The sequence below is a fragment of the Muscardinus avellanarius genome (genome assembly GCF_963383645.1).
Source record: "Muscardinus avellanarius genome assembly, chromosome: 20".
NCBI classification, from domain to species: Eukaryota; Metazoa; Chordata; class Mammalia; order Rodentia; family Gliridae; genus Muscardinus; species Muscardinus avellanarius.
In genome coordinates, this window is record NC_137806.1 from 438,288 (window position 1) to 461,387 (window position 23,100).

At 39.5% G+C, this 23,100-nt stretch overlaps 1 protein-coding gene across 1 annotated transcript in view; it reads left to right on the forward strand.

The window, feature by feature from the left end:
- Positions 1–23,100, forward strand: part of MPP7 (MAGUK p55 scaffold protein 7) — a gene marked incomplete at both ends in the record, with an annotated part of 138,646 nt that overhangs the window by 98,584 nt on the left and 16,962 nt on the right. Inside the window, one exon of the mRNA XM_080716876.1 lies at positions 16,288–16,458. Within this exon, the coding sequence (XP_080573002.1) occupies positions 16,288–16,458 (171 nt within the window). The remainder of the gene's footprint in view (positions 1–16,287; positions 16,459–23,100) is intronic.

Genomic DNA, 23,100 nt, shown 5'->3' on the forward strand with positions numbered 1-23,100 from the left:
GTATTTACCTAAAAAACAAAAGGTAGTAAATGATACAGCCTGGTTGTTATTCCACATTTGTATAGATATATTTGTACTTTGTCTTTTATGATACAGTTCCCTTTGGATTTTCATTTCAAAGGATAAACCAGGAACTTTGTGCAGAAATATTGAGTATTCCCATTTCTAGGGTAGAGAAAATCTTCTGAGAGGTAATTGGGTGATTAGTGAGAGGCTACACCAATTCTCTCTCTACTAGTTCCAGAACAGTCAGTGTTCCAGATACTCTGCCTGATATTTACTCTCAGCGTTATTCTTTGTATGAAATTTCAGCCAAAGAACCAAACACAGGCTTTTAATCTGTCTCCCTTTTATCACTTGGGAACTTTGTAAAATGAATATTTATTTATTATTATTATTATTTTTTGGTGGTACTGGGTTTCCTGGAAGCCCTTCTACCTCCAGGCTACACTCCCAGACCTATTTTTATATTTTTATTTGGAAACAGGTCTCTTAAGCCCACGCGGCTGGTTTCGAACCTACACAATCCTCCTGTCTCCACCTCCCAAGCGTGGGGATTACAAGCCTGTGCCACCACGCCCGGCGTAAAATGAATATTTAATCAGTATGAATTAAAGTCCATATGCAAGAGGATGACTAGTAAGATAAAATGGGTTCTGATAAGATACCACCAAGCGTGGCAGCTCAGTCACTCTAAGAAGTAAGGTTACCAGAAGCCAAATTGCAGGGTGTCAAGGAGCAGCAAAACTGACAGTGAAAGGCAGTGCTGAATTCAAGAAACCTTCTGGTGAGGAGAGAGAAGATGGTGCTTGTGTTTCATAGGCAGAGTTGATGTGATCTATGAGAGGATAGAGTCTCTAAGGTAGGAAATAGTTGGTAGAACAAAGCCCAACAAGGATTATATTGAGCAGGATTAAGAGTGCTTTTGATGAAAACATTTGGCATTAGCTGTCGAAGTTAAGCATGAAAATATCTCATGACCTGGAAAGATTATTTCTTTGGAAAAAGTGGGGAGCTTTGTGCTTGCAAGAGACTGTTCTACATCATCCCGATTACAGGTGAAAATAGGGATCATATAGGAGAAATGGTAATGCCATGGATCATATAATAGTTAATATCATACTGGTAGCTCACAGTCTGCAGACTGTTTAGACAAAGATGTTTTGACCCACCAATTGAGTAATATCATATAAGAATCTCTAGTTCTTGTGGCGAAACAAAAGATTTGACGAAGCTAGGCCGTCATGTCCTGACACTGATAATTACTGACGCTAAGTCTCAGCTGACTGCTTAAAGGGCACGTGCTTTCCAGCTCGGCACAGTCTCTCCCACTCTCCCTGCTTACCAGTTTTGAGACAAGATATCAAATAATATTCTTCCAACTGTGGTATGGGTACTTACATCCAGAGTCCCAACTATCGAGGAAGTAAAAATAGCAAAATAACTCTCACAGAGCATGAGACGACATATATCTTAAAGTACTGAGTTTTGCACAGGCGTATTACTGTGGCAGAGTACCCTTAGGACTTCCCTGCCTATATGGCTTTGATAAGATTTTTGATTTGTATACCCTGACGATAGAGGACAGCCACTCACTCCAACTCCTGTGGTCATAGAAGCCATAGTTCCCTCTCTGACTTCACTATGACAAAGTCCTAGTGTAGTTTGATATATGTGCACAGTGTTGGTCTGGTCTCCATCACTGTGACAAATGTCTAAGACAATAAACAGAGTAAGGAAAGGGTTTAGTTCAGCTCACAGTGCTGGAGGTTTTAGTCCATGGTCCCCTAGCCCAGTAGCACATCCTGACAACGCCACAAGCAGGGCCATTCAGCTCACAGCCAAGAGTGAAAGAAAGAGGAGTAGATCAGGGTCCGGCGGTCTCTGCGGTCTCCTTGAAGGGCTAGATCCGAATGCCCTCGCTTTATCCCGCTAGACCCTGCCTCTTAAAGTTTCTAACACCTGCCATTAGTACCGCTCTGTGGAATAAGCCTTTAACAATAGGCCTGGGGGACCTTGTAAACCCCAACTCCAATATGCATCAAGACTTCCTTCTTAGGGTCTAAATACTCGCTTTAACGTGTGTATTAAGAGACCACCACAGCTCTCATGCACCCAGAAGTTTCTTCAGATACCACTGAGATAGGGGAAGCTAGGAAGATACCTGAGAATAGGAACATAAAAGTAAAAAATAGAATAGTACACAAAAATGAATAGTATCTCTGGGAAAATATTATTCCTTAAGGAAATACTTCAACCAGTGGCTACAGATTTGGATTTTTTTTCCAAATTAAACAAATTTATATGTGTATGCTGGGGGGGGGTTACTGAGGATGGAACTCAGGGGCATTCTACCTCTGAGCTATATACATAACCCTATTTTATTTTTTGTTTTAAAACTGTCTAATTAAGTTGTTGAGGGCCTAGCTAAGTTGCTCAGGCTATCCTTGATCCTGTGATCTTCCTGTCATGGCCTCCTACGTACTGAAATTACAGATATCTACCACTTTGCCCCATCCATTAAACAAATTTGATAGTATCTTGGTTTTCTTTTTTGTTAAAGAGTTGCTCTGTTATAGATTGAGCAAATTAACTGTCTTACGCAATTTTGTTTTGCCCTACATAGCAAATCTTCAAAACACCTACGGATTTTAATGTTTTAAAAAGAAATCTCATAAGCAACATGCTTGGCAAAATATAAATGGCAAAACTGTTTTATGGTAAAAGTATATGTTTAACAAATACCGTAAACGTGTGCTGTGACTTAGTGCAGCACTGTGACCCTCAAGTCGTTTCTCTTCCTTTAGTAACTATGTCTTCGCCCATTGGGTCTTTATTATTCTCCTGTCAATTTGATGAACCAATTCTGTTAGGAACATAAATTCTTTCTCTGTTGTCTGAATTCTCTTCTGATATTTTGGTCATATTTTACCATTTTCTGTCACAAATTTGTAATATATAGATATTTTACTTTTAACAAAGCCAAATCTGTGATTTATTTTCTGTCTTTTTTCTTTTGTATTTGTATAACAAAATTACTTAAAATAATTTGAAAATTTATATTTTTTTCAAATTACTGCATTTACTAGGTTGAAGCATATGAAATTGCTGTTTTTGTTGGTAGAAACCAATAGTATGTCAAACATTTCATGTGATTCTATTTAACAAGTTGTTGGAAAAGTCAAATAGTATTGCTTTGCAAGTCTAGAAACCAAAAACTTCTAAACTCTGGCTCTTCAATCCCTTGTCTTCCCTCAAAAGATGACCACTTTAGCTCTGATTGGCAATTTCTTCTGGTATTTATAGAATATAACTTTCTAATTATTCAGTCTCTGGATTTTTTTAAAAGATTTTTTATTTAATGCCTGTAATGTTTTAGATACTGTTTTGGGCACTGGAGTTTCAACAGAGATGAAAGCAAACATCCTTCTTTCCTAAATGTCTCTACTCTTGACCCTATTGGGAGAAGAAACATACCAATAGAGTAGAGGTAGATAATTAAATATATAATTTGGTAGTTGGTAATAAGTGCTAAGAAGAAACATGAGGCAGGAATGGAGTGGTGATGGAGCTTTCAAACTTAAATTTAGGTGCTTAAAGAATGCCTCAGTCCAAGGATCGTCTTTGGGCAAACACCCGTAGGAAGTATTACAGACAGTGGGACAAGCTTGCTCCACAGTCCTGAGGCAGGATGCCTGCTGCCCCCGAGGGTTAAGAAGACCAGTGTGTGAGAGTGATAGGGACTGGAGTCATCTGGATAGCAGGATGGTTATGGTGAGGAGGGGCAGACACTGACTTACTCTGCACAAGACAAGACGTCATTGAAGAGTTCTGAGCAGCAGAACACGACACTCAGTTGCACAGGAATTTGCTCAATTGTTGAGGCAGGCCTTGAATCTATAGTCCTCCTGTCTCAGCCTCCCAAGTATTGGGATTATAGTTGTGTACCACCATTCCCATTTTCCTATAATACTTTAAATATATCTGTGCAAATTACTGTATGGAAGAAATTCCCTTTGAAGACTTAATGTATTGTTTTTCATATCAGATGTTTGTCTCACTTAAAAGAAGATTTTTTTAAATTGGTGTGGAACCTAATTAAATTTTTTAATTGGTGTGGAACCCAATTAAATTTTTTTTTAAATTGGTGTGGGCTTTTCTACTTCTGGGCTATACTTCCAGACCTATTTTACACTTTATTTGGAAAAAGGGTCTCACTAGGTTGCTGAGAGCCTCATTAAGTAGCTAAGGCTGGCTTTGAACCTGTGCGATCCCCCTGTCTCAGCCTCCAGAGCGTGGGGATTACAAGCATGTGCCACCACGCCCAGCTTAAAAGAAGTTATTTAAATGGTAAAAGTCAATAAGATGGAATGGCTTTGTAACATTTTAGTCACCATCTGTCATAGAAGGATCATAGTATTCTGGAACATATCAAGTCCCAATGAACATCACATTTCCCCAATACATTATAGTACCATTAGTTTTAAAGAACATACATGCACACAGGATGGGTCTACATCGATCCTCAGCACATAGCACATTTATCTGGTATGAGGACAGCTTTGAGAAATAAATCAGTGTAGTGTTTCTAGAAATTTAGGTATTTTCATGAAGGTTTTTAAAAGGATTACTTTAAAAGAATTTTTGAGGCTCTGGCTTATTTTAGACCTCACCTTACTTGTTATCCCCTTCTATGCCCAGTTATCTCCTGAATCTGAAGGGAAAAGAGAAGTAATTTGCCTTGAAGACAGAATATTTTTGGACCAGAATTAGTACTGCTATGAATATAAATAAGTCTATAAATGTGCCTTAATAGAGCCATGAATTCCATGGATCCAAATCAAGCCAAAAACTCAGTGAAGACATTTGGTTATTTATATTTTTGACATATGCAAAATCAAACACAAAACAGCATAGATAAGTACCCTGATGGTGGGTCACATTTTTTTAAAATTCCACATCAAAATATTCCAAGTTGACTAGTAAAATGTGTAACATAGCTCATTTCTTAGAGGTCAGCATATTTATCAATAAAAGGTTTGGCCATATTATTTCAAGAAGGAAAAAACTCAAGGGCATGGACAATGTAAGTTGAATGTAGTCTTTGTAAAATTTTAAAATAACAAAAAGGTAAATAAATAGTATACTGTAAATGTAAATAACAGAAAAATTATACCCTTTAAAGATGAGTCATGTAAGTCAAGAACTGTCTGTATAGAAAGATTGTTGCTCATATATATAAATATGTGTGTGAGTGTGTACACACACACACATACGTACACTGGACATATGTATGTGGATTGTTAGGATTAACTTATGTCCTCCTGTAAGTCGTTGGAATTTGTATTTAGCTTTGGTGAATAGCATGGAGGTTAGCATACTTTTGGTTTGTGTGTTTGTCTTCTAAAATGTAACTATTTCCTAGTAGTAGAATAGTCACCTTTAAAGATTCTCTTTTGGGACTGCAGTACACATTTTTGCCTAATCATCTCTACTTCTGTGTGTGTGTTTAATCCTGTTTAATTCTCCCCATTCTCCTGTGTTTAAGCAACAGTGATACTCAACAAGAAACACTGATGATTTTAAAAACTAGTAAAAAATTCTTGTTTATTCAGCATTCAAGTACTTAATTAACTAGTGTTAGGTAGGTAACTACATTATGTCTAAATATACTGCTTTAATTTCAAAAAGTAAAATTTTACAAAGTGAATGTTTAAAAGCTTTCAAAAGTGGTAGTGCTTCTCTCCTGAGTAAAAGAACTGCATAATCTCAACATGTCTGGAGTACTGCTTGAAATATTTTTTTTCTGACAGAAAGGAATCATTCTGGCTTGGAGAATTTTAGTTTGCATGAATGAATTTAACCTAAGGTAAAAAATACTAAAAATTTAAATCAAAATTTCTCCTCAATTCAGAACTATATTTTTAAATATAAGCCTATATATACATACCATATTTCCTACAATTTTGGAAGTGAAATGACTTTTATTAGCTGGCGCTCACAAAAATAAATTTTCGTACAGTTTCTGTTTTTTTATGGTGATATTTTTTGAAATAAATTACAAAATGAATTGTCAATGGTTTTAGGAAAACTTTTTAAGAAATAAGTAATTTTTTCCGTTGGAAACTGCAAAGTGATATATTAGCTTCTGTGGTTTCATCAGGTACCGGGAATCTCTACTTTCATTTTTAAATTGAAATGAGGTGAAAGATTCAAGGGTATTTATAGCATTTGAGCATTTCCTTTTTCTCGTCTTTAGTTTATTTACTTTTATTTTTTTCAGTGGTGCTGGGGATGGAACCCAGCATCCTTCACTGCTAGGCAAGTGCTCTATTACTGAGCTACATCCCCAGCCCTGAACATTGCTTAACATTTTACTGAGAGCAGCTTCGACCCTGTAACTTTCCAAAGGTAACTTTTCTACTGGTTTCTTCAAAAGCTTTTTCCTCTTTTTTATACTAAATCAGCATATATATGACTGGTTAATATATGATGCTGGATACTGATAATGTTTGTTTCTAACATGGTCTTATAAATATAGAAACTGATTAAAGTGGCCCTTCAAATCCCATTAACTTCTCCAGTTTAGAATTATATTTTTTCCTCACCTCAAACCTCCTTCCAGGATTTTCACTCATCAGTTTAAGATGTTCTCAATTACCCTGCACTACCTAATAATTATATTATTAGTACATTATGGATCATCATTCCAGTAATAAGTTTTTGTTAGAATATGTTACCAAATCGTTTTTACATTGGTGGTGTTTTGCATCATCGTTAGCAGTATTGGTATTATTTTCAGAATGCTTATTTTAATGGAGATATTCACTGTTTTGTGGCTAGGAACTTAACATTGTATTTTAATTTCCAGCTGTGTAGTCTTTTATTTGCATGATAAAGTTATTCCAATTTTAAATATGCAAAAAGTAGTTTTATATAATTTTGGAATACTACTTCTTTAAAAAGACATCCACATTTTAGTATATTTAAGTGAAATATTTTTTTTTCCCTGCAGTACTAGGGATTGAAACCAGGGTTATTCTACCTCCAAACTACACCCCCAGCCCTATTTTTTATTCTTTATTTTGAAACAGGGTCTCACCAAGTTGTGTAGGACCTCACTAAGTAGCTGAGGCTGACTGCCAACCTAAGATCCTCCTGTCTCAGCCTCCCAAGTACTAGGATTGCCACCACCCAGCTCAGATGAAAAAAAAAATTCTTTTTGGAAATTAAATAGTTTTCTTTGCTATGTTTGCACCAAATGAAGTATTTCTTTAAAAATTAAGAACTTTAGTAGATCCTTCTATAAATCTCTAAAATTTGAGGTGCCTGTGACTTATATTTGTTCTGTTATGATTCAAGAAAGTTTTACTGAGACTTCTTTTCCTATGCTTTAAACATCTATAAAATTTAAACATATTAAAAGCCTAAACATTAGAAATGCATAATATCTGGTATCTTTAGAGTAGGTTGGTTATATAAAATAAGTATAATCAAAATTAAAACTGTCCCATGTGAACAATTGCAGGTGGCTGCATAATAGCTCAGTATTTATTTTCTTTGAGTTAACAGAAAGCCAAAGCCCACTTTTTTGTTGTTCACAAAGATCTCTCTAAGGCTTTTATTTTTGGTGAGTTACACTGACTCTGTTTGAGAGTTTTTGTGTTAATGGACTTGTTTGTTCATAAAACAATTATTTATTTTTAATAAAATGCCAACTTAAAGGGTATAATTGTATGATAAAGATTATTAAAATTTTAAGTATGTGTATAATGAATTTACATTGAAGTTCCTTATTTGTGGGAGCTAAATAATATGATAATTTGTGGTTTGAAAAGAATTTGCATCAGTTTTATTAGTTTGGCTTTAAGTTTTCAAAACTCAAGTATTTTTATTGCCTTCATTTTTTAGGTGAGATCGTTGGTTCTTTATTTTCTATGATTTTTAGTTTTTATACCGCATTATCATTTTCTATAATTTTTCATTGATTTTGCTTTCTTTATATTTGAGTTTATTGAATATTTCTATCATTAACATACTTGGTGTATTACAGTAATCGTTTTAGAACATAGAGGAGTAGAACCTGCCTCTGAGACATACCCAGTTGTATTTTGTGTCATATGTTGATATAATCACATGAATTTATCTGCTGATACTGGATTTCATTTTATATTACATATTACAAACTGTTTTTGTTTTTAAGTCATAAAATTGTATAACATTACAGAAAGTTTGAAAATAGAACCAAGTAATTGCTAATAGCCTTCTCCACCTGACAAAAATATTGTCTTCTAAAGATGAAATATTTCTGTATTTATACCATTTTTATTAATAGTAAAAATTTAAAACTCATAGTATGATAATTGTATCCTATCCAGTTTTTTCCATTCTTATTATATCAAGTGTTTCTCTGGTACTATGTAGTTTTATAACTATATTTTTAATGGTTTTAACCCCATTTTTAGGTGTTTATTATTTATTTAAGCATTTCCATACTTCTGAGTATTTTTGGTTTTTCACAAATTTCCTTTTACTGTAATTACCAACATCTGAAGTTATAGAGTAGGTATATTTATATGCAGTATTAAAGCTTAGTTCGATAAAAATTATTTTAATTTGCATGTATATGCACTAAGATAAAAACTTTTTATGAATGTATTTTCCAAATGCAGTGTAATTAATTGGTTTTAAAAATGACTGGCGCCGGGTGTGGTGGTGCACGCTTGTAATCCCCACGCTTGGGAGGCGGAGACATGAGGATCGCTCAGGTTCGAAGCCAGTTGTGCTGGCTTAAGAGACCCTGTTTCCAAATTTTAAAAAAGTATAAAATAGGTCTGGGAGTGTAGCCCCAGTACCACCAAAATAAATAAATAAATAAATAAATAAATAAATAAATAAATAAGGCTGAGTCACAACTACCTGATTAATTTTTTATTTTAGAAAGATGTCAAATTTTTTATTTTAGAATGTATGCAAAAAATCTTATAGTCATTGTCTTATATTTGAAAACACCTTCAAATACAAGTATTTGAGAATATTTTTTATGTCTTCTTGCAGATGAGAAGCTAGTTTTATTTTACATACCATTTAAATACGGAGAAGTACACAAATATATGCAATTATGTTTAGAAAATATCTCTTCCACCTCGAAGAAAGCTTATATTTTTAATCCCTAAAGTAAATTTCTGGTTCACTTTGCTAATAAAGTACCAGAAAGTTCTTCATCTTTTTTTGTGATTTGTGTAGGTAAAGTGACATTTTAAACACTCTTATATAGTACTGATATTATTAATAAACAATGAGCTAGACTCAGACTAAAAGTCACCTTTTTCTGTCATAACATAATAAGTTTGACACTTCGGTATGACATACATGTCGTGATGAAGTAGTAAAAGGATTGTCAGTATTTGTGGGACAATTGGTTAATTATTTAGAAAAACATAGTTGCAGCCGTACTTCTCAGGCTTGGTCTCATGATTACATCTGAGTAATTTCAGAGAGGATTAAAAATTAAATGTAAAGCCTGTGACCCATTTTTAAAAACTTAAGAAAATATAGGGGATATTTATCAGACCTAAGGAGAGGAGTTTCATTAAAACAGTGGAAGGAATCAAAAGCAAAGTAATTTATAGATTCCAACATAACCATTTTGAATTCTCTTATTGTTAGTTAAAAGGAAATTGAAAGCCTTAATACAAGGGGCTCATAACATTATTAAAAGATGCATGTGTGTTTGTATTTATGAAACAAGATCAAAATGTACTAGCCAAGAGATAATAGAAGAAATAAAATAAGAGTGTAAATGAGTAGGAATCGTGAAAATACTTAAACCTACTACCAGTTAAAAATAACATTACTGTATAGTTTTTACTTGCCAAGTCACTAGAGATTCAAAGACATCATTTGACATTCTTTTGTGAAAAGCAGTGAAGTGGGTAGTTGTATATGCTGCTGGTGTGGAAATGTCATCTGAGATGTATTTGGACAAAATCTATTGAGCTTCCAGCAGTTTGTCCTAATGAAACCACAAGTGACCTGTGCAGCCATGTGCATGGATATTTACTGGAGCCTTGTTTTGTTGTTGTTGTTGTTTTGTTTTTGGTGGCACTGGGGGTGGAACCCAGGGGCTTTCTGCCTCCTGGCCATACTCCCAGACCTATTTTATATTTTATTTGGAAACAGAATCTCAGTGAGTTGCTGAGAGCCTAAGTACCTGAGGCTGGCTTCGAACCTGTGATCCTCCTGTCTCAGCCTCCCAAGTGCGGGGATTACAAGCGTGTGCCACCACGCCCGGCTCAACTGGAGCCTATTTTAAATAACAAGTGGCTTAAATGTGCCTTCTCATACTTTATTTTTTTATCTTAAGCAGTGCTATACAACTATATGATAAATTAGCTAGGTATCATAAATTATGTCTACTGGAGAATTTTAGACAAGCAGTGTCTCGTTTTGATTATAGCTGACTGCAGTCAAATTCTGAAGTCACTTTGCTATTGTAATTAACATGCTATTTTTTTCAATAGTACAAATCTCTAGCAGCTGTTGGTAAGCTTCCTGCAGGGGATGGGGGAAACCTGCCCATAAAGATGTTGATCCAATTTACAAATTGCAAAAACATGAAATATGAGGAAAATATATTTTATGTGAAATTGTTCTCTTACTCTAAATTCCATGTCCATGTTCCTTTTCCCTTTCTTTTTTAAAGGCAGCTCCTGCTAAGACTTCTGCACTAAAAATGAAGAGAAATTAAATAGGTTCTAGGTTATTTATTCACATTTATCTAAAGGACCCTTCTGCTTACTTTCAGCTCATAGCTTATATTCACAGTTTGGGGGGGCTCCCTTCTTTTGTACTAAGGACTGAACCCAGTGACATTCTACCTCCAGACTATACCCTCAGTCCTTTTTTATTTTTTATTTTGAAACACGTCCTCACTATGTTGCTGAAGCTGGCCTCAAACCTGTTCATCCTCCCAAGTGCTGGATTTGGGATCGTGGCCAGCAGGACTCCCTTTTAATAAGTGAACCAAGTAAGATGTTAAGGCTGGAAATTAATACCCGCTTCTTCTTGACATAGGGTTTAGTCTCCTTCAAGGGTAGACTTAAGCAAGGTGCACTGACTTGTCAATATTTATTTTGCTTAAGATTGAAAGCTGCAGACTCTGTGCTGCCCAGAAGGGCATACTGAGCACTGTTACCCTCCGCAGCCCAGGTAGGACAGATTGTAGGAAAGCAGCCTGTTTTGTTGTTGCTGCTGTTTTAATCTATAAAATAAGGACTCAGAGGTTCATACTTGTTCTTAAGCCCTTTGTTATTGTCATCTTATTGGTAATTCTGGGCTTCTTGTTTGCTTGCCTGAGTGTGTACATGTATATTGACACACCAGCATTTGTGCATATGTGGATAAGAAAGCGGTCTGCAAATATGGAACACGAGTATGTGACGTAGAACAGAGCAGTGAGTTAAAGGTCCTAAGTATGCACGGCAGAGGGAAGAATGCTGCTTAAACTTAGAATGTTAACCAAGGGAACACACATTCTTAGAATTCTTAAAAGAAATAATAGTAAATAGCAAATGCATACCAAACCTGTCCATTGTGCTTCTTAAAAATACCTCTCTATTAAATAAGTACGTATTTTAAATAATTAGGTCATTCACTTATTTATTGTGATGCTGAGGATTGAATCCAAGTCCTCACACATGATAGTGTGTCCTCTCACTCAGCTACACCCCTTCTGCAGCTCTGATTAACATATATAAATAAGGCTTTAATTTTGATATTTCGTTTCTTTTATAAGATTAGCTAGTTTAAAACTGAGGAGCCTCTGAATGTCCCTTCTCTTTTGTGCTAGAATATGTGCTCTGGGAATCCAAGGGACACATTCTTCTCCTTCAGGACATTTTCTCTAAGTTGGAGACATAGGGAACATGACTCTGTAGCCAACAGGTAGAAGCACTTACCATATGCCAGGGACTGTGCCAGAGGCTTTATATAAATGATTTAATCCTTAACCACCATGGGAGGTAGATACTACTGTGATCTGCATATTATTTTATTTTATTTTTTATTTTTATTTTGTTTTATTTTGCGGGTCTGGGGATGGAACCCAGGGGCATTCTACTTCTGAGCTACACCCCCTGCCCTATTTTTTATTCTTTATTTTAAAACCAGGTCTTACTGAGTTCAAAGGGCCTCACTAAGTAGCTGAGGCTGTCCACGAATCGGGATCCTCTGGTCTCAGCCTCCCGAATGCTGGGATTACAAGCGTGCGCCACACGCCTGGCTTAGTGATCTGCATTTTAAAATGAAGTTTTCTGAAACTCCCCAAGATACTGTTGAGTGAGTGGCAGTGCCTGCTGCAGGCCAGGTGGCCCACCTCTGGCCTTTGCTCCTAGCACCAGGTGGCCTGTCCTGTCCCACAGCCTTCTAGCCACCCCGCCACCTTCCCTCCATTGTTTCTGAAGCGAGGATGTTGAGCAAGGTGCTGAAGCTTCATAACCTGTGTGAATGCCACTGGGTTGGCAGGAACTCCTGGAAAGCTAGGCCAGGCAGGCGTGATAGTGCCTTGCAAGGGAGCAGGCCTGGCAACCTCCAGAGCTCCTCCAGGCTCCGGCAGGTCTTATGCATGCAGCTTTTCCTTCCTCTGCCCCAACAAAGCATGCTGGCTTTGTTGAAATTTACATAAGGAGGTCCAAGAGGAATGACAGGAGGGTTTTTGTTGCTGCCTTGTTGGTTGGTTTGTTACTGGGAATCGAACCCAGGGCTACACCCCCAGCCCGTTTTAGTCTTAATTTCAAATAGCATCTAGCTAAATTGTTGAGGCTCCCATCTCAGCCTCCCAAGTAGTAGGATTACAGGCATGCGCTGCCACACCCAGCTCATCGGTGACGATTTAGTTACTCAAATTCAGTGAACTTTCATCAGGCACCTATTGGATATGAACCCCTGCCCAGCTGTCGTCCCCAAACCATCCTATGGACTTGTCCCATCTTTTGATGTCTGTACAACCTCACTCTAGAAAACCCATCGCCTATTCTCTCTTTCTCATTCTCTTTCTACTACTTATGGTGAAAGTTAGAAATGTCAGTGAATTGTAAAGGCTCAGTCAGGTAAGCACAAACTCTAAAATTCAAGATTTAATTTTGTTTTTTTTGGCTGAGTAAATTCCATAGTGAACATATGCCATAGTTTTGTAATCCATTCATTTGTTGATTGAGATCTTGGCTGGCTTCATAGTTTGGCAATTGTGAATTGTGAGGCCATGAACATAGATACCCGTGCATTAGTTTGGTTGGCTGGTTTCCTTTCTTTCAGGTAGAAACAGGGAAATGGATGGAACTGGAGAACATTATGTTGAGTGAGATTAGTTAGTCACAAAAAATAAGAAGTCAAGTGCTCACCCTAATATGTGGAAGTTAGGGAGAAAAAGGTCATAGGAGGAACTCTAGACCTCTAGACGGAGGAGAAACCATAGATTAGCAAATAAGGTGAACTGAGGGGGATGAGGGGGGAAGAGGGAAACTGCCTAACATACATGATGGACATTCACAAACATATCAGAGTCAAACACTAAATCAAACATGAGAAGGAGGAACTGGGGAGGGAAGGGAGTGGGAATTGGGGAAGGGCTAAATGAGTGATGTGTACATGTGTGCCTCCTCCATCTTGTACCCCATTAAGATGAATGACTACAATGCACCAATTTAAAAAACTTAAAAGAGTAAAGTTTAAGACATAGCTGTAGTTCACTGATCAGAACATTTTCATATTTCCCCTTTGGGACCTTCTTTTTTTTGGATGAAACATTTATGATCTAGTTGTGTCCATTCCTATGCCAAAAGTTTGTAGTGACTTAAGGAAAATCTTCCCTGTAGAAGGAATAATGGTGGATGGATTTATAGTTTCACTTGTTTATCCTGTAATTGTTTCACAGGAGAAAAGAGCCCACGGGAACCTGAAATTAGAGTGCCATGAAATATCTGCATTTGACTATTTCTAGTTAGACTAACTAATGTGTAATTTTTGTACAAATCACAGGTACTGTAATAGTGAATCCCATTCTTGGCCAGCAGTTACGAGTGAGTTGGGGGAGGGCTGGGATGGGATAACTCGCATGCACAAAAGAGAAGACCCTTGTCTGAGAACCAGCCTCTCCCTTCCTTATTTGCTATTGCAAAAACAGTATCATACAAGCAACCCTTTTTCTGGATTCTCAGAAATCTCTCTCAGTATCCTAGGAAACAAAAGGGACAAGGAATACAGCTTTTCCTGTCTCTTTACATTAAAAGTTTCGTCCTTTCTGCACGTGTGATTCAAGAATTTAGTTTTGCCCCATCCCAAGACCAGTGGTACATCCCATCTTGCTTCCCTCAGGTCTCCCTCCCCAAGACACCTGTGAGTTTCATGGCTGGCCTGTCTGTGCTTCTCTTTACTTCGGAAAAGGAGTTTTAGAGAGACTTTCTTCCTCATTTTAGATCCTTAATAAATATTCTTTTTCCTCAAATAACCCAAGGATCAGAATGACTCTCAAAAGGTCACAGAAATATATTATCAGGTGAACTTTTGTCACTCCATTTTTAATAGTGCAGCTGATTTTTTTCTTTTTGGTGGTACTGGTGTTCCTGGAAGCCCTTCTACCTCCAGCTATACTCCCAGACCTATTTTTATACTTTTTGATGTGGAAACAGGGTCTCTTACAGCTGGTTTCGAACCTGTGCAATCCTCCTGTCTCTGCCTCCCAAGCACGGGGTTTATAAGCGTGCTCCACCACGCCGGGCGCAGCTGATTTTTATTAAACTCAGTCTATAAGGTGAGTCAAGTAACTCCATGTTTACTCGTTGATAATTATATTTAATATTAGGCCTTTATTTTAATTTCTGTTCATTTTGCAAACTCAATGATAATAATTATTTTCTCTCTACAGTCCCTAAAATGTCTATAGATTAGTTGTTTTGTTTTTCCATATTCCTCTTTATCCAGTTTGGTCAGTATTTTAAAGAGAATATTTTTGTACATTTAAAAATATATTTGAAGTCGGCCGTGGTGGCGCAGGCTTGTAATCCCCGCGATTGGGAGGCGGAGACAGGAGGATCGCGCAGGTCCGTAGCCAGCCACGCTGGTTTAAGAGACCCTGTTTCAAAAATATAAAATAGGTCTGGGAGTGTAGCCCGGAGGTAGAAGGGTTTCCAGGAACCCCAGTACCACCAAAAAAAAAATATATATATATATATATATTTGGATTTTATTTTGTACTATGGAGCTGATATAGAATGCGTATTACATTTAAAAAATGAACTGTTTTTTCTTCCCCTTCAAGTCTGGATTTGAGAGACTATCAAGGTGGGTTAGTTAGAGATCTCATTGTGCATCTTGTGTGGTATGTGTAATATTATTACGTATCTAGAAAGGAAATAAAAACAAACAAAAAATGAAAAGAAATAAAGCAGAACAATTGAACAGCATGAAGAGCAAGAAGAATGAAATTAGAAATGACCAAGAAAAGGATCTTTAACCTAAACCTTTAAGCCCATGTGTGAAATGATAGCAGTAAGCAGAGGAAGGCTCTTTTAAGTAGATGCAAAATTGATTTAAGTGTTTTTAAAGTTTTTAAAACAAAGAGGCTGGCTCAGGACCTGCCCTTTCTTGATAGACCTGTCCTGTCCGCCTATTGATGCCTGGGCATATTTAACACTCTGCTTTCCATAATTTAGTGCTTTTTCAAACTTTAATAATTGATGCTGTCTGTGCCACAGGTATTTTGTCAGGTTGTATTTAGAATATAATATAAATTTATATTATGAATGAGAGAATTTGGCATTTGCATTGAAAATGCTTGTATTGCATTTTTACCTTTTTCTTATCAAAAAGTGTTTACTTATCAGAAAGTGATGAATTGTCTTTGTGGTTCTGAATTATTTTGCCTTATATTTTGCAGTTATTCTACTCAGTGGCTTTTGAAAAGGACCCTTCATGATTTAGAACCAAATCAGTGTATATTATAGCCAATAAATGAATGTTAGATAATTGTCTTATAAATTATTATTTTAATTATCCATTTTTCTTACTAACTGCACTTGTAACAATATTACAGTGAATAAAGTCTGACCCAATTCTTGTGTTGTTTTTTGTGTTGTTGCAGTGCTGGGAATCCAACCCAGGGCCTCACACATGCTATGTGTACATACTACCACTGGGTCACATCTCTACCCTGACTTTGAGAGGGTTTGTTTTCTGTTCTATGGGGTTTTCTTAAATTATTACTAAAAACATACCTGTTTTTACTTACAGCTGGTTTTAGAAGAAGTTTTCGTCTTAGCAGAAAAGATAAGAAAACAAATAAGTCCATGTATGAATGTAAGAGGAGCGACCAGTATGACACGGCCGACGTGCCCACCTATGAAGAAGTGACACCGTACCGGCGACAGACAAATGAGAAGTACAGACTTGTGGTCCTGGTTGGTAAGTGTTTTTGTATGTGATTCTGAGCAAGTAAGCAAAGTATTAAGGATCTGACTACCAAGGATGTCACAATTTCAAGCTAAAAATGCCCTCATCTTGAACATTCTTTGCTTAATCTCTAAAGTGAAACCTCTTGTCTTTTGCACTTTTGTACCATTCAGAGGCTTTTAGGACCTCTGTGAAGACTCTTCCTTGCCAGTTGGTGGGCGCCCTGTTGGAGAGGGGACAGCGAGCACCACAGCAATACATTAAACACATCAGGGCAACGGAATCATAGAAGTGAATGTTTTTTAATATGATGCAAGTTCTTTTTTGTTCCTTTTGAGGCAGAGGCCATTGGATGAGCTTTCTTTGGTATTTTGACCTGCAGCAAGATGAATTGTAATGGCAGAGTTTTAGGATGTTTCAAGCAGGAGAATCTATCATCAGAACTGCCTTAAAGTAGTTAATAGTGCATGTGGGAATTTCCACAAGCAGCACTGGTTTCCCTGGCATGCACACTCTGGCATGTGCCTTTCCCAGCCTGTAGACACCAACAGTCACACCTCGCATCAGCCTACCCTACCTCACCGTGTTTCTTTAAGTCATGGAGAGAGAGATGTCAGCTTTCAAGAATTCTGCTAGTAATTTGGGGAAAGTTCTGGAATAAAGGAGCATGGTGTTCTTGTTAATTGGTTCTTTATAAACTCAAGATGACAGTTACAAGGATGAGAATAAATGGAAAGTTAAGGAATCGCCCCAACTCAGTAAGGTGAAGTGCTTTTGAAAGATTGTAGCATATTGATTCCAACAGATGGCTGGTGACTCGTGGCAACGATGTGGTTTCTCACATCTGACGGGTTGGAGGTGACCCTCAGCACTGTCCAGCACCGTTTAGAAATGCATATTCACACACTCCAAGGGAGACCCAAATGCTCCTTTATTAACAGTGCCTGCATCTCCTCTTCCATCTGTGCCGAACCTGCCAAACCCACCTAGAAGATGATTTCTGCAGGTGTTTATGTTTACTCAGAGCTGACAGTGGCCCAGATCCCATCCCTGGTAGAGTTAGGAGCATTCTGTTTCTCACACAGAGCGCAGAGATCATGGATAAAATTTCAGTCTCTCACTGGGCTACTTGTGACCTCCTGCCTGCCCACCTTCCACTCCAGTGTCCCCAGTGTGGCTCCTTCCCCCCTCTCCTCCTGAGCCCAGGAGAGATGTGTTGTAATGAAAGAGCAAAGATAGCATGGGTGTGACTCCTTGATGCCCTCACCTCAGGGTGGCCCTCACACTCAGCCTTTTGGTGCACTGCCTGTAATCTCAGTGACTTGGGAATCTGAGGCAGGAGGATCGAAAGTTGGTGGCCAGCCTGAAAAACTTAGCAAGACCCTGTCTCAAAAGGGCTTGGGATTTTGCTCAATGGTAGAGCATCTCCGGGTTTAACGTCCTCTGCCAAGAATAAATAAAAAAATAACCTTCATGTTTTTGGGTTATCATGAGTGTAACTTGAGCTGTTCCTAGGGGATTTAACTAAAAGAGGAAAATAGAAATTTGACACCCCCCCCATAGATATTACAAACTCCTTTCTTCAGGCAGGAGAAAGGGAAGGCTCAACTGTGAGTCTGATTTGTAATACAGGAAAGAATAGAAGCAAGTCCTTGTCCAAAGTACCTAAAGAGGGTTGATGGTTATGGAAAAGAAATATCCAAGAGGTAAGGGTAAATGGTGAAGGGCATGTTAAACACGCTCACTGCATTCGCAGGAGTTCATTACCCTCCCTACAACTCCCTAGGAAAGTGTAAACAAGAGGAAGAAAGCAGTGTTGGCCAGCTTTCCAACACTAAACAAAACATTTGAGATGTTCACCTCGAGAGAGAAAAGACATGGCTCCACTAACAGAAAGGCTCGTGCCTGAGCTCATGTGACAGGCTGCAGTCAAAGCCCAGGCACCTTAAAATATCTCCTGGAGTCATCCTCAGGACATGTGCACAAGGTCCATGTGAAACACAAATGAATTTTAGCCAGTCCTGTGCTTTGAGCACATCATGGCAGAACAAAACTGCTCACCTCATCACCAAGAAGACAGAGAGAGACAGAGACAGAGAGAGAGAAGTGGTGAAGGTTCCAAGTCCCCTGGGGGAACATTCCCGATGACCCAAGGACCTCTTACAAAGTCTGCCTTTCAAAGATTTCATTACCTCCCAGTAGCCAGCCTAGGGACCAAGCCTTTAACGTGTGGACCTTTAAGGGACATTGAGATCGAAACCATAGCAAATGTCAAAGGAAAATAAAGTAGTTGCTGCACTGCAGTAGGTGCCAGAGCCCCCAGCAGGTCTTTGTTGATCAGGGATCTCTGAGCACTTGTTTCTGGTTCCACACATTTGATGGTCTGAAATATCAGTTACGCATATCCTTAGTACTGTCTCACAAGTCCCTGAGGCTCTGATTATGTCTACTAGTTTTTTTTTCTTTTTGAATTTGATAACTTCTATTGGTCTGTCTCCACAATCCTCCATTCTTTGATAACTTTGCTGTTGACTCTACTGAAATTTTCCTCTCAGGTACCGATTGTTTTCTATTGTGAAATTGCCGATCCTTTCCTTCCCATAGCTTCTGTTTACCTGCTGCGGACTTTATTGTCCCATCAGCACCAAGTGCGTTGATCTTGGCTCCTGGAGCTTAGGACAGGGGCTTTATTGTTCTTTACCATCAGAGACATCTCCGGGTTGGCGTCTGCTGGTTGTGTTTTCCCTCAGAAACGATCATGTCTACATTGTTCTTTGTATATTGCCTAATCTTGCTTTGTATCCCAGATGTCTCAAACTCTTTTGTTCCATCTGTGATGTCATATGGCCCTGGAATAGCTCTGCCTCTCCGTAGACTGCATGAGTATCCCAGGCCAACTTTCACGCTGGCTCCTTCTCACAGCCGCTCCTGCATGTAGCAGCCCACCTGGGGTGACTCAGTCACCAGGAAATGTCACAGGTGGTGATTTCACCTGGGTGTGAGCCCAGGGTTGAGCCCAGAGCTTTCATGGAGATGGGCCTCATCACAGTTTGGGCACAGCCCTCTAGAGGGGAAAGTAAAGTGGGCCGGTCACACTGGACCTCACACAGCTGCATCGCTTGCTTTTCAGAGTGGCAGGTCGAGGCTTTTTGCACTCCACCCACCAAGGCTCACCAGAGCTCTTGAAGCCTGTGTCCTCTCATAGACCACATGGCCTCTTCTCTGTGGTGCTCCTCAGTCAGTCCCCGCAGCTCTCAGGTCTTCCAGTCAGTCTCAGAGGGTCGTGCAGACAGAACGGCATCACTTTGTCAGCCCAACTGCCTTTGGTGTGAAGTGATGCCCCCAGAAACGTAAATCAGAGCCTTCTGTTATCCTCCCAAGTCCCAGAATGACTGGAGCTATTCTGGCATCATCTGGTTTTCTGGATCTGTGGTCATCCCACTTGTACACATCTGGCCAAACCCTTGAGCAAACAGGTGAGTTGATTTGAGTGCAGGTTGGTTGCGTGGCAGTTGCCCAGTCCCCCTTTTTCTCTTTGGTCTCTGGGTTCCTGGCACTTGGACTGCGCTGAACATGAACTCTGGGCAGGTGCGCTGCTGAACTAGCAGGCAGATCCGCACCCTCTCCACATGTGTCTGTGCATCTCCAGCAGGGTCCTAACAGCCACACTGTGCTTGCTCCTAAGGCTCATCCATCATCCTCTTGTTCTATGCCCCCTCCATGCAGGGACTCGCTCTTGGAGCTTTCTAGACCTTGAGTAAATAATTAATTGAATTACCAGGAGGCTGAGAGAGGAGGATCCCGGGTTTGAGACCAGCCTCCGCAGTTTAGTGAGACCCCTATTCACAATACAAAAATTTAAAAAGGACTGCAGGTATAGCTCAGAGCTAGAATACCCTGGGTTCAAGCCCCAATACCAAAAAGAAAATAAAAACCACTCAGATTTCTATTTTAACTGTTTTTTATTTCTTAGCAGGGTTTTTTGTTTGGAGGATTTTCTTACTACTAGGAAAGAAGTATTACTAGCTGTGATGTTTCTCTCTCCTCTTTCCTACAGTCTCACATGAGTTTGTAAGTTTTAATTTCTTTCTCCAGTATGTCCTGTCCTTCTCCATGACATGGTAGCAATACCTAAAGGTGAATGCAGTGAGTGCTCATACACACCCATTTTACAGATGGAGACATTTAAACACAAGGAGAAGGAACTTGTTCCAGATCTTTCATCCGCTGAGCTCTCAGCTTATTCAGACCCAAGCTTCTAGAGATCAGACCCCCAGCCCTTTCTTCTGTCACTGTTGACTATGACTTCCACACTGTCAAACCAAACCAAGGCCCTACGGACTCTCTGAGCTACATCTAAATTTCTTCTTTGGCTTTTTTTCTCATTCATGCATTTTTCTGACAAATACCTCCTCCTTTGTGAGAGTTTAGATCTGAGTCTGCCAAAAGCAAGCATCGTTCACCCGAATCCTGAGTCGGCAGCATCGCCAGGTGCTTCTCCCTCACCTTCATTCTGCACATGGGCTAGGCTTGGCCCTAGAGCCTCAGTACTGTTTCACTGTCCCTCGCTTTAAAGTCACCAGTGAATTCTTCAAGTATTCTTGGCTGTTTTCCTGGTCTTTCCGTCTCGAGTTGGCTCCCAGCTCCCAGGGAAGCTTCTGTGGTGGCCTGTTTGCTCCGTCTCCAGAGTTGAGAGATTGCCTTTCGAGAGGTCTGTGTGTGTGTTTGTGTGTGTGCGTGTGTGTATGTGTGTGCGTGCGTGCGTGTGTGTGTGTGTACATGCGTGCATTTTTTCATATCCACAGACAGAGGGAGTCTTGGAGGATATACAAAGGGAGGGTTCCCTTTCTCCCCTCTGACCTCTAGCCTGGACTCCAGGGCATCTCAGACTGTAATATGCATCCCAGTCACCTGGGGATCTTGTTAACGTGCCATCTCTGACCCAGTGGCCTAAGGCAGGGCCAGAGAATTCCTGTTCCTAACAGGATCCCAGGTCACAATAAGCTTTTCACCTGTTGCCACTGGTTGTAATGCAAAGACCACACGTACTAGCGTCGCCTCCGTGGCCACCTGTTCCACTGGGACCTGTTAGCATCAACCTCCCAGGTTGGCGGTTGTGAACTGGCTGCAGATTATTTTGACTTTCTCTTCCTCTTAGTATCATATTTCAGTTTTGTGCTTTCTTGACCTTCTGGTAGACTGAAGGTTAAAATCTTTGGGTTTTCCCATCCAAGTACTAACCAGGGCCGATCCTGCTTAGCTTCCAAGTCCAGTACTGTGGATGGAAAAAACAAAACAAAAACAACAACAACAAAAAGCCTCGGGTCCTGTGCTTTCTCATGCATGGGTAAGAGTGATGGTTAAAAACTCTGAGTTGGGTAGGGCGTGGTGGCGCATGCTTGTAATCCCCGTGCTTGGGAGGCAGAGACAGGATCACGTAGGTTTGAAGCCAGCCTCACTGGCTTAAGAGACCCTGCTTCCAAATAAAAATATAAAAAATAGGTCTGGGAGTGTAGCTCAGAGGTAGAAGGGCTTCCAGGAACCCCAGTACCACCAATAAAAAAAACCAAAAAGCTTCGAGTTGTGTGCTCTCTTATGTGTGTGTAAGAGTTGTGTGCTCTCTTGTGCGTAAGAGTTGTTTGCTCTCTTGTGCGTGTGTAAGAGTTGTGTGCTCTCTTGTGCGTGTGTAAGAGCGATGGTGTTAAAAGCTGTGGGTTTGTCCCAGTCTGCTGTTCAGAATCGACTCCGTGACACCGTACTGTACTGACTCATTATTATTTAGCCTTTAATCTGAAACTCCTACAGAAAAAATTACTTTAATTAAAACTCTTTAGCCCCTATCATGCTTTGTCCCCATTTTGGAGCAGGTCTAATAGAGAGCAGTACTTAAATTGATAATAATTGTGTCACAGGGAACAGACTAAATGGCGAGTATAAGACTTGTGCTTAGCCGGGCGTGGTGGCACATACCCATAATCCCAGTGCTTGGGAGGCTGAGACAGGCAGTTGGAGGACAGCCTCAGCTACTTAGTGAGGCTGTCTGTAACTTAGTGAGGCCTTGTTTCAAAATAAAGAATAATAAAAAAAAAAGAATAAAAAATAGAGCTGGGGGCAGGGGTTGCTCAGAGGTAGAATGCCCCTGGGTTCTACCATCCTCTGTACTGCAAAAAAAAAAAAAGACTTATTATTTGTATCATGTCAGATTGTGTCTTCTTCCAAGAGGAATAGCGTATCCTGTATCTAAGAAAAGTTGAAAAAGAAAATTACGCCAACTAGTTACGTTAATGCATAATTCTTAGAAATAAACCTGCCCAAATCAAGAATGTATACAGTTGGGGGCTCGGAAGTGCCCTGGTGCCGCGACTGAACAGTAGGGTGTGCCCTTCCACCCCGTCCACCCTGTGCCCTCCCATGCATAATGCCATTCCATGGTGGAATCTTCTGACAGCCCAGGATGGCTAGATGTAACTGTCCGCCATAGAGTTTCCTGTTACCTGCCTTCTGTGCTCAGAAAACCTTGCTGCTTGGACACATCTGATGTGTCACCAGTCTGTTGCCTGGAGACATCCCCATCTGTGATCTGGGAGGCTGGGTGGTAGGGAGGTGAGAACCGGCCTCTTTTGCCCTTCAGTAGTTACATGATGCTGCGCTATT